A 13169-nucleotide genomic window follows, 5' to 3' on the forward strand; every position below is an offset into this window, starting at 1 on the left:
CAGTAGGTCTTTGAGCCAGAAACAAAAAGCAGGAAAAGAAGTGAATCACAGAGGAAGAGACATTAAAATATGAATGGCAGTCAGAGGGGGACACAGAGAGAAAGATGGTCCATAGAGAGGAAGGCAGGTACTTGCATTAATGTATTAAAAGAATCTTTTTTACAACTTATGTTTTATCTTCATAGTTGTGGCCTTGATGATGTCTCGGGACACAGTGGGAGGTCATAGCTTTATAACTGTGTTTAATAGATGAAGATCACAAATGGTCAGACATGTTTTATGTATGTTTTAGTCCAAAATTCAACTATATATGACTTTACTAAGGGAGCTTGAAGGGTTACTACCCATACTGACCTAATATGCAGAGAGGTACCAGAAGCTGTGGCTCACACAGTGCTGCGGTGCAAAGGATGATTCTGACAGACATTTTGAGTGCATCCACTTTTGTTTTTACTTCCACACAAGGACGTTATTTCACACTGAGGGTGGGAGGGTCATGTCGCCCTTCTCCCCAATAGTGTTCATAGTGTCCAGGCACCATGATTAACATGAGAGGAGAGAGGAGTTGATGAAACTGTTGATATACTCATCAAGGTCACTTTAATTTGTCAAAGCAATTAAGCTTTATGAGCAGAAGAGAGTGAATGGAGGACTTTGTTTTTCCCGGGGTTGTCTGTATCAGGCTACATAGCTGCAAATGCCCTATCCTCTGATTAGTGGAGGTTGTTCCTGCAGAGGACTATTCAGGTTCGGAAAAATACCCCAAACTCTTCTGCACATTTTTTGAGTATTAAAAAAAAAATGCAATCTGTATTTTTAATTGCAGTCAGTATTTTCCTAAAAGAGATGCTATATTTGAACATCTGTCAAATATAAGGCAGTATCATAAGGTACAGGGTCTCAACAATAATAGGAACAAAATGAAGGAAAAAGCGTTCTCATGTTTTCGTCTTTTTTTAAATTTTGCCTTTGTCACTGTCTCTTCATAAAGACTCTTGAAATTGAGTTAATAGAGAAAATAGGGTTGAGAGAAGGGAGGCGGTAACCTGGGAAAATTGAGAAAAGAGAGAAAGACTGAGCTGATGGAGAAAGCCAAAATGTATAGCAGAAAGAGAGTAGTCTTGACCAAGAGAGAGGAGCCACGCAGTGCAGAGCCGCACTGTGCTTCCTGCAGTCTCAGTTTGAGTGTAGCTGTATGTCATATCCTGTCCACCAGCTGTCACTCAATCCAGGGGGTCTCTTCTCTGACACCATACTGTGTGTGTGTGTGTGTGTGTGTGTGTGTGTATTTCTGTAGGATATATATCGGGATGAATGTCCGGTGTGTGTGTTTGTGTGTGTACGTGCGTATGTGTTTGTCGGAGACACTCATTCCTTACGACAGTAGAAGGTCACTGGTATCAGTCTCATATTCTCTCTCTCTCTCTCGCTCTCTCTCTCTACCAGTCGTCACTTTCTCTCTGTCTGAAGCTGGTTCTCTGATACTGTCTGATCAAGTGAGACATCAGCACTGTTAGTTTGATCTGTTTTTTTCTCTCTGTTTTAGAATGCCTGCTATAGCCTGTTTGTGAAGTGTCTGTCCATATTTGCTACATGATACAGAGTGAAATCTGGATCTAATTTCTCTATTTCCTTACATAAGAACGACATTAATGAAATGAAACCTTACTGGTTTATGAGTTTCTTTCATATGACATCATGTGAAACATTGTGTTGTGCAGACAGTCCTAATCAATGAAGGAAGCCTAATTACTACCAACATTTTTCACCTTTTATAAGAGAAGGGTTATTCCAGAAAGTGTTTGAAGCTTTCAGTTTTACTTTAAACCATCATCCGGAGTACTGTACAGGTTTCAGGAAACAACATCCGATAAATACAGTACCATTTCAGTCAGACAACTCACGTTTGAAATGTTTATTATAACAGCAGAACATTGTGCTTCGCCTGCAGGCGTCGCCCCATGTGTGTCAGCTGATTACTCTGCTGCAGCAATTAGACTGATATGAGGGAGTATCTCTGTGGACGAACTGTTATTACACCTGTTATCTCATATACCACACTGGCTGAGCGTTTAATGTTTTTGTTTTATATGTTATTTAAAAAAAATACTGCAATGGACACATTTTAATAGGAATGAATTATTGAAAAGGTTGATTGTTGTCTTTTATTACACGGAGCTGTATCTTCTTCTCTCTAGACTGAACAGAATTGGTGCAAGTCTTATTCAGGGCAACTCGCACATTGAAGAATCTGAGGGACAAGTCTGTGAAATGTGGAACTTGAATACAGACATTATTTTCAGAATATGGTTAAATAGAAGTTACATTTTTGTATAAATATTCATGAAGGGTATAATCACCCACTGTCCTCAATATCATGTAAATAACTTCAGGTCTTATACATTTTAGGCCACTGTTCAAGAAAGGTTATCGTCTTTAAGAAGTAGGATATTTATGTTTGTCAATTCTTTCATTGTTTGTGTGTAGTGTGCATATATGTCTTTTCCATCATGATTTAAAAGTAAAACCAATAATATGTAAACATTTTGTAAAGACTTTTTCCACGAGAGTAGAAAAGTGCTATAAGTGCAATCCATTTACTATAGGAGTGGCATTTACTTAAACAAAAATCCCAGGGTATTAAATCCAGAACTGCCAAAATATTTTTGATTCAGGCTTGTTAAACTGCAGTGGCTCAGGCTCAGGTTGAGTTCAAGCTTTCTTTATTGCATCATTGCAAAAGCAGTTCCATTAGCTTTGATTCAATGCAACCTTGCTTAGAAAAAACACAGGATAAATATAAAAAGTGGAATGTTACGAGCACTTCCTCTAATGCTCATATCACTTTACATCTGTGTTAAAGACTATAATACCCGTGTGAACCAGTGTGAATATAGCAGTGTAAATCAGGCTGGAGGGCACAGAGGGATTATTGCAGTCTGGAGAGGTGATACTGGGCATGCACGTACACATAAACTCCTATAATATGTGTGTGTGTGTGTGTGAGGGGGGGGTCTAATAGGAGATAGGAGGATTCAGATAGGAGGATTCAGTGGGATTCTATCACCCCAAACAAGGGGATACATAGAGTTGAAGGGGGTGAGTGGAGGAGAAAGAGAAAGCAGATCAAGGGATAGAAAGGTCCTTTAAGAACTGGACCCCTGTGTGTGTGTGTGTGTGTGTGTGTGTGTGTGTGTGTGTGTGTGTGTGTGTGTGTGTGTGTGTGTGCATGTGTGTGTGTCTGCCCAAACCCAGCCCCCTTCCTCCCCCCACTGTCACCACCACTCGGGGCGTTACCATGACAACGGGGTTAGAGGCTAGCCCATGAGCTGAAAAAGAAAGAAGATGCATTCTGACATGTGCTGAGATCTAAGTGCTGCAGTCTGGTTAGAATGCATTCCTCTCTTTTGTTGGTGTTTTTTTTTTGGTTGGAATGTGTTCCTCTCTTTCTTCACTTTGCATCCATGCTGGTAGATGCCAGATACTCTATTTTTCCCCCTGCAGGTTTTTATACTTGTAAGCAATTATCTTGCATTTCATTTCTCATTCATGCCTTCACTCTAGGAGTTGTTTGTTTTTAGTCAAATCCCTTTTAAATTTCTCAAGGTACTTGGCTTTGTGCTCCTATAGCAAGAATTAGCAAACAAACTAGTTCAACCACAAACAACAAAATGCTGATTTGTGCCAAAGTTAACACTCTACCCCACTGCGTGGTGCATTTGTAAAATACCTGTGACTGTATATTTTTGACTTAGCATTGAACATCAGTGGTGTTATTTGAATCTTGCAGTAAACTGAGTAGTCAGATTGTTTGTTGAATCAAATATTGTTAATTAACTGCATTTTAGAACAGCAAGCATGCAAACTGAACAAAGTAATAAACATAAAATAAGCAATTCATCGTGGAACAGACAACATAACAAAATCAAGAACCGCAGTAACACACACACACACACACACACACACACACACACACACACACACACACACACACACACACACAGACACACATGCTAAAAAAAAAGCATAATATATGTATAAATATGTGCATACATTTAGAATTTCTCCCCATTATCATTCCTTTCATTTATTTTCCTTTTAGGTTGTCCATTTTTTCTCTTACTGATCTTGAGTGATAGCAGTGTCAATTTTCACTCGGGGAGGGTGTGGTTATGTCATCAGACGAAAAATCTAATTGGCCAACTGTGAGGAAAAGAGAATCTCAAGTGCATGTGGGTGTAAATTAGGTGATGGATCATACTGTGTCATATTCACACATGCACACACGCCCCTAACCCCTATCGCCTGTTCCCTGACTCACCCCCATCCATTCAAACTATAGGCCTACAGTAAACCCACCACTATAATACATGTATCTCTGTCTTTATATTAGCAGCACTCTTATCTCTGGTAACCTGGTGTTACTTTCTCTCCAGCCAGCTCAGACCAAAAATAGAGCCCCATCCATTAATAGTGCCACCCATGTAGGACACACACACACACACACACACACACACACACACACACACACACACACACCTTTATATGTGCGTACATGTGCAAGTGTGTGTGCTATGCTTATGCAAAAAGCAAGCCTATACTGCATGTGCATCTGCAGCTGTGGTATGCATATGCTGTAGATACACAAGATTTGGTTTGACTTGTTACACCTTGGTAATGCTAACATAGCAGCCAAACCTGCTATTTCGATTTTTTTATATCCACTGATTGAGTAGTAATAAAGTCACAGTATACAGTTACTGTAACATATAGCATAACATTTGGAGCACGGCACTTATGGAGTCACTTGGATTGGTTTTTAGCAATTTTCTTACAGTATACTGTAAACTACTAAAATATTTTTTAAATTTATTGACAGAAATTGAGACAATGTTTGATGGTACATTACAGTGAAATAAGGATTATACTGATTGTCACTTATGAAAGTTTATGAATGAAACAACTCTGTAAACATTTGTAAATTTTTTCAACACATCAGTGTCAATCTGTCCCATGTTAATATTTCAGAGAAATTCCTACTTTCCTTGTATGTCTTCCCCTCTAATAGCAGACACACTCCCCTCTTAAATAATGAGAGGGGGAACAGCAGAGATGAAGTTGAGATGTGAAGCACAGGAAAGGTGAGAATATAAAGAATAAAGAATAAAGTTCTATTCCCGAGAAATGTGTTGACTGGTCGTGGAAGACACAAAGGAAATACATACATACAATAGGAGACAACTACAAAGACCAGTATGACATTACTATTATAATTACAATGACTAGGTGTATGCAACTCATACCACCACTACGCTTCGTCCTTGGTTGCCATAGCGATATATCATTGTGTTTGTTTGCCTGTAGAAGAGTCTTCCATCTTTCATCATATAGTAGCAGTAACTACTTACGGTGTACTACAGTACTACTACTGCTACTAATATTTAATGGTTATGGTCTGATACAATAGACTTATTCTACCAATACTTATTATTCATTATTAATTTTCCATACATCAGATACAAATGTAAGCAGGCACACTTATTTATTCTGAGTATTTTATGTGGGTTTAGTAGCAGCAGCAGCACACAAGCACATGATTATATTTCATCGTAAAGGTGTGCACATTGAGAGTATAAGCATGAGAGTGCAGAACGTCAGATCAAAATGGAGACACATTTATGAACCAAGAGGTGGACAGACATGAGAGGCACAAAGGCAGACAGACTAAACAAGCAGCATACATAAAAGACAAGACATCAGACATTCAGGAAGGCGCAGAGGAAGACAGACAGACAAGAGAAACTCATTAATGTAGACAGAGAGGCAGATAAACAGGTAGCCCATTAGCAGATGAGAGAGTTTAGGCAATTTAGTAGCTGATGCAGGACTTTGTTTCCCTGTGTGTGTGTGTGTGTGTGTGTGTGTGTGTGTGTGTGTGCGTGCGTGTGTGTGTGTGTGTGTGTGTGTGTGTGTGTGTGTGTGTGTGTGTGTGTGTGTGTGTGTGTGTGTATACTTTCAATTTCCCTTGTATGCTATTAGAATACAATAAAGTTTTTTTCTGTGTCCTTGTCAAATCACTTTTTCTTTCCTGCTCCTTTATTGTCAATTCATTTTTCCTCCCTCTTTCAATATGTCCCCCCTGATGTCAGCCTATTCCGTGAACCGTATCATAAATATAGCCCCACTGACATTTCAATTTTCCCCATAACCCTTCATATATATACACATACACACATATACACACCAACTTCATTGTTGAGCATCAGTTCAGTGGCAGGCCTCTTCTGGGTTTCCAGGGAGACAAGGAAAAGCAATAACTGCACACTTGACCCCTCTGCTCTATTATTGGCCTCTTCACACATACACACACACAGACGCACACACCTCAAATCTAATCTGGGAGAGTAAGCCTCCATGGCGATATGCCTCCATGTTCCCCTGAGGATTGGAAAAAAGGGAGAAGAGAAGGGGAAAGGAGCTGGGAGAGGAGGAAGTTAATAATTTCATCTTGCAGTGACCTGGAGATGATAAGATCGATTGTTTGGCCCTTGTAGTCTCCTCACATCACACACACTAATGCTGGAAGGCAGAAACACACTGTACACACACAGATCGTCACAGTTTCCCATCCTCTCTCCTACTGTCTCTCACAATGTCTTTGCCTCTCTGTCTGTCTGTCTGTCTGTCTGTTAGAGTGCGGATCGGGCTGTGAGTGCGGCTCGGCCCGTGTCCGACAGAGCAGTAACCGAACCGGCCCGAGCCCGACAGGCATTAAGTTATTTATGTCCGAGCCTGACCCGAGCATGACACAGTTAAAATCTTGGTTTTTTTCTCATACTAATGACACGTACGTTTGTTTGTGTGGAAAGCTTTTATTAAGCAACTGTAGGAAGACATTTGGAAATGTCAACAGATGAGCGCATCAGCGCACACGGGGAAACAAGCGCACGTTAACACAGGCGCACACCTACATAATAAGCTTTTTTTAATTTAAAATGTTCAATGCCTTATCGCGCTGATGTGACCGAGCCCGACCCGAACCCGAACATCATTTCTAAATATCTGTCAGAACCCGGCCCAGCCTGTTGGGTACCGTCGGGTCCCGACGGGCTCGGTTCGGGTATCTATCCTCTAGTGCACCTACATAATAAGCTTTTTTAAATTTAAAATGTTCAATGCCTTATCGTGCTGATGTGACCGAGCCCGACCCGAACCCGAACATCATTTCTAAATATCTGTCAGAACCCGGCCCGGCCCGTCAGATCCTGATGGGCTCGGTTCGGGTATCTATCCTCTAGTCTGTGTCGCACGCATTCAGCAAAAGTTTAACAACTAACAAACTTTGATTGTGAGGGATGGTGAACAGAGCGAGGAAGATGAATGGTGGGCAAGAGGGAAAAGAGTGTGACTGAGAGAAAGTAGGAGAGAAATATTGAGCCTGAGAGGAAGGGAGAGAGAGATTGAAGGAAGATATTAGGAGAAACGACAGGCCAGCCTTAGCGACAAGGCTGTTTACTGTTTATTTTGGTCTCCGGTCTCATTTCTCCTCATATTGGCAGAGTCTAGATGATTTCCTTTCGCTGTTTATTCCTGTGTGGTTTTCTTGTGTTTTGAGGTTATTTGTGTAAGAGTTTGTGTTTGTATGTCCCCTGTTTGCCTCGTCTAAGATCATCTATCTGAACTCAATCTTTCCACAATCATCGGTTGTTATGGTGCCGTCACGTAACATCAAGGTCCCAGTGTGGGATTTCCTTTTCTTTCCTACTCAAATAGTTCATGAGTTGATCAGATATCTGAGCACATACTTTCTTCAAACATTTTGAATTATTGTGCTGAGTTTCCTCTCAGAGTTTTGATTGTGGATTCAACCAATCACCATATCAACTAAGAAGCTTGTATGCTCGTTATCATTATCTCAGGCACACGCAGCTTGAAGATTATTTGTATTTTAATAACCATGAAAATATTCAGTGGAATTTATTTCCATGTTTTACAACCCAGAAGTGCCGTTCTTTGTGCAAACAGAAATATGAAGCTTTGAAATCTGATTTCGTTTGTTGTGTGTATGCATGTATGTCTGTGCGAGTGTGTATTTGGCATTATTATAAGCTATCCTGAGTGACCACACTCGACAGCTGAAGCTAGGTCTCCTCTGTACATGAGAACAATAAGAGGGTGCTCTTGATGATTTCTGCCTCTTTGTAATCAGGTCATGGTCGATTGGAGTGTGTGTGTGTGTGTGTGTGTGTGTGTGTGTGTGTGTGTGTGTGTGTGTGTGTGTGTGTGTGTGTGTGTGTGTGTGCGTGCGTGCGCCTGAATCAGTGTGTGCATGCTTGTGTGGAAGGCAGCACACAGTGTTGCTTCACTGCAGTGTTGCCTTCTGTAACACAGGTGTGTGTGTGTTAGTGTAAACAACGCTCTGCTGTAGCTAGAAACCATACACATTTGTTACAGTATTATACTATAACATTGTTTTCATGCTCTAAACTGAAGTATTAATTCAGCATCTTTTTGTATTGTAGATTCTAAATGATGTATGTATATATAATTAGATGTATGCACTCAAGTCCCTCTTGAATCATTTCCCTCTTGAAAATTAGATCTAAATCAGAAGATGTACCTGAATAAATAAAAGTTACATAGACTGATCTATGGTTTATTTACATGTGAATACACTGTGAGCAATCCCTTGTGTAAACTCACTCCCACTCATGTCTTGTTGTGTTCTTGTATTTGTTCCACGCAGTTCTCCAAGGAGAAGTACCTGCTGGAGTCTCCTCCTGAGAAACTTCGGAAGGAGCTGGAGGAGGAGCTGAAACTGAGCGCTGCTGACATCAGGAGCCATGGCTGGTACCATGGACACATACCCAGAGAGGTAAACACACATTATGAAGTACACTGTGTCATGACACTGGGAGTCATGAATTGATGTTTAAGGACAGATAGGTACACAGGTACTAATCCATGGTAATAAACCCTGTGTGTATGTGAAGATTTGCTGTTTTTCTTTGTTTCGTATCATTGTAAACTGATTTCTTTGGGTTTTGGTCAGACAAAACAAGACATTTGAAGACTTCACCATAGACTGAGACATAAATATTGGGCATTTTTCTCTCTTTTTCTGACATTTTATAGACTATACAATCAATTAATAGAGAGAATAATTGGCAGATTGTTTGATTGATACATTGATAATGATGAACTAAAAAAAAATGCACTGTCCTCTGTTTAATGTCATTGTAAATTGAATATCATTGGGTGTATAGACAGAACAAGCTGTTTCAATTTGTCGCTCTGGGCAGCTCTCATAGGCATTTTTCACAATTTTCTGACTTTTTTTAAGACAAATTATTTATTGATTAATTGAAAAAAAAGGATCAACAGATCAGTAAAAAAATCTAAATAATCATTAGTTTCAGCATCGCAGCCCTAGTTTTAAAATTTGTTTTGATTAAATCAAATGTGTGGTGTAATGTTTCCAGAACACACTAAACTTTCATACTTAAAAATAACCAAAACTTAATTTATTACTAGTAAAATATAAATAAATAGCTTAAAGTTAAACTTCATGTGAGAGTCTCTAAGTCCCGGTGCCAGTTAATAAATTATGATTAAATAAGTAAACTCTGAAAAAGAGGTTTTGCTGCTATGGTTATTTCCCCACATTTAATTATTTCTTTCAAAAAGCCACAATAAAATTAGTAGTAGTATTTTTTTGTGTGGGGTGATGTGGTTGTCAACCAATAGTATTAGTTGAGCGATTACTTGGCCAAATTATCTGGCTTTGAAAGCACAGTTTAAATGCTTTACACACAGAATGACACTGGTTTCTGAATCCCATCATCTGTCACAGCTCAGTAGAAATTGCTTTAGCGTTCAGAAGGAGGAGAAACTCTGCCAAACAGACAGCTGTGTGTGTTGCTTATGTACGCAATTGAGTTTCCCAGCTGGTGACTGAGACACACATACACAGAGACACACACCAAACCTGCACCCACCCACACACTGCATGCACATGTGGAGGGTACTCGTTCAAAGACACAACCTCTGGTCTCTCTCTCACACACACACACACACACACACACACACACACACACACACACACACACACACACACACACACACACACACACACACACACACACATTCAAATCAGCCATCTGTGAGTCTTTCCTCTTTAAATTTACATAAAATATTCATGTATTCATGGTTTGTCCCAGTGGAAACTTGGGGAAACCCTGAGCCCCCTGGTTACCTTAACAATACTTAGTGACTACACTTCACACACTGTACAAACTATCCTTTCTTCCTGCTTGTTTTTTCCTTCCGTTCTTCCCTTTAAAGTGAAGACTTCCAGTATGTGCACACGTCATGAGTGTATGGACCAATGTGGCTTTCCTTTTAGTCATATTATTTTATATGTTTTGTTCCAAAGTGTTGGCGTAAAAAATGATATATTCTTAAATGCGGTGAGTTATCAGTTTAAAAAAAGCTAAATAAAACTTAGACAACAGATTTATCTTTAGTAATTGGAGAGATAAGAGGAACCTGCACTTGGTTTAAGCTTTTGATCTGTGTGTATACTGCCTCCTGCTGGTCTCTGAAGCACTGTTTACCCTGTGCTGTGCTGCATTGCATATTTCATGCCTTGTTTCCTGTGTTGAGTGAATTTGAAGCATCACCCCTTCAGCCTTCATCAGCAGTCTCTTTGCAGGTACTTTTAAAGGGAATTACTGCTCAGTTTGAAATATGTTTCTCTTTCCCTACATAACTACTAGATCAATATTTGCAATCTCTTCTCATAGACACCAGAGGCCTGTACTATGAACCAAGATCAACATGCCCCGGATTTCTTTCAGTTACCCGGCTTCATGTGGTGGAAGTTTCTGTTCAGCGAGGGAGGAATTTGGGTGAAGAAGAGACCTTGTTGAAACAAAAAAAAGACTGGATTACTGGATTAAAAGTTTAGGTATCCAGTGGAAGGGTTTAATTATTTTCTCGAGAGAACAACCAAACAATGACAAGAACAGCAATTCACAATGAACAGAGTTACAAAGTGACAACAGTTCTGTGCCTCGCGTAACATATGCCATCTCCTTATGAACCATTTTCCCAGCCGAAACACGACCATGTTTGGAAAACATTCTAATCTTGAACACTGCTGTCTAAAGCTGTTCCTGTACATCTGTCTAGTGCGTAAAAAGTCCTTCAATAATTTATCTCGTCTACAGATTGGTTCAGGCTCCAACCTTAAGTTCGGGCAAACTGACCTTTGCATATCTCTGGAGGCGCCTGTGTTTTGTTACCATTTGCTTACAGTGGAGAATTACAGGGTCATAACATTTTCAGCTATCTTCAACACTGGAGGACTGTTTGTCAGGAAATATCTTTAGGAGACACATGTTTCAGAGGCATATTTTAAGGATCTACTTATAATTAAAAATTACTCAAAAGATGAACAATCATTGTTAAGAAAATCATGGTCTATGTAATTTTTCCATTACATTCACTAATCCAACCACGGTCCCTCATAACCTGTGTCACGACGGTGGTTATCAACTAGTTATCAACCCAGGGTTTCCCAATCCAGCGGCACACACGTTCACATAAAAGAGGCGGTGTTTGCACAGCACGACCAATCTCAAACATCTACCAGAGCTGCATATTTTACATAAGAAGAACAAACTATAATTCTACATAAATATGAAAAACACAGACATGGTTTTACAGGCAGAACGCAATACAGTCACTACTTCTCTCTCTCTCTCTCTCTCTCTCTCTCTCTCTCTTTCTCTCTCTCTCTTTCTCTCTCTCTCTCTCTCTCTCTCTCTCTCTCTCTCTCTCTCTCTCTCTCTCTCTCTCTCTCCGCGCACCGAGCTCCACCTGATCTTCTAAGAACGGTGACTTAATTGGTCAGTAGGTGGTGCTTTTACACCTATTGTTGATCTCTAATCTCCAACATAACCTGCTCAGGAGCAGGTTAGGTGTTCAGCACAAGTTACCATGGCGATTGAACCCGGTAACAAGTGATCCACCATCGTGATACAGAAAACCCTGGGTTGAACCTGAAGTTACCTTGTTAACGCCAAATCTTGCTTCGTAGCACAGGCCTCTGAGATACTTCTGTAGTGTTTGGTATCAGCAAGATGTACAGCCTGAGGCTGCTCCATTGACCATAAATGGGAGAATGGGAAAATGGCTTTTTCTGGGTTCTTTGTTTTGTTAATAAATTCAAAATAACTCATTTTTACAATAGAGCTGAACTCGATGAAATGCATCCTGAAAAAGAGATTCCGACCACCGACACTGGCATTTTATCCATCATTGCCAATTCAAACTGTGCATAGTAGCAGGGAGAGAGATAGTTGTGTTTGTTTAGAGAAACACACTGTCCTAAGGCATTGTTATAAATAATCATGATTCTCTAAATTCAATTATTCAATTATTCAACAGTCAACGTGTCAGACACAAAATATTCACACACATGCTGTAGCTTGGTAAGCCAAGTTTGCTTCCAGCTCTTTAAGATTGGAGTCTTTTGTCTTGTTTTTACAAACAATAAAACCCATATACATATTTTCTGTCTAGGTGTCAGAGACTCTGGTTGTACGTAATGGGGATTTCCTCGTGCGTGACTCTGTGACCAGTGTGGGTGACTACGTACTGACCTGTCGATGGGATAATGAGGTGCTGCACTTCAAAATCAGCAAAGTCCTGGTCAAATCCAATGAGACCAAGGTACGTATTAAAGCTCTTACTGGTTGGCTCAAACCTTCACTCAGAAAGTTACTCCTTGTCTGGGTGGGAGCAGGGAGAGCACAGGTGTAACTAATAACATTAGCAGCGGCTCTGTTCCATTTAGGTGTCTCTGCCAGTGCTTTGTTGGTGAGTCAGCATGTACAACACCAGAGTCCAGGCACTAGAAAAGCCAATTGATAATGTTATTAGTCACACCTGTGTTTGACCTGTCATATTGACTGTGTGAAATGTGTATTGAGTCTTAACTACAGTCTTTACTGGCCTTTATAGACATGGCAGTGTTGCCCATAGCCTCCTCCTCTCGCCTCACTTCCATCATACTTGAGTAGAGTGCTTTTTTTTTTTTTTTTTCAAAGACCACTTTTTGGGCTTTTCCGCCTCTACTTGATAGGACAGCTAGGTGAGAAAGG

The 13169-nt window shown here is 40.1% G+C and overlaps 1 protein-coding gene across 2 annotated transcripts in view; it reads left to right on the top strand.

Annotated features, from left to right (window-relative positions):
• Window positions 1–13169, top strand: part of sh2d3ca (SH2 domain containing 3Ca) — a 51989-nt gene that overhangs the window by 29138 nt on the left and 9682 nt on the right. For both annotated transcript variants that reach the window (XM_078271088.1, XM_078271089.1), the window contains 2 exons: window positions 8747–8875; window positions 12589–12738. In XM_078271088.1, the coding sequence (XP_078127214.1) occupies window positions 8747–8875; window positions 12589–12738 (279 nt within the window). The remainder of the gene's footprint in view (window positions 1–8746; window positions 8876–12588; window positions 12739–13169) is intronic.

The sequence above is a fragment of the Sander vitreus genome, chromosome 16 (assembly GCF_031162955.1).
Source record: "Sander vitreus isolate 19-12246 chromosome 16, sanVit1, whole genome shotgun sequence".
In the NCBI taxonomy this organism is placed as follows: domain Eukaryota; kingdom Metazoa; phylum Chordata; class Actinopteri; order Perciformes; family Percidae; genus Sander; species Sander vitreus.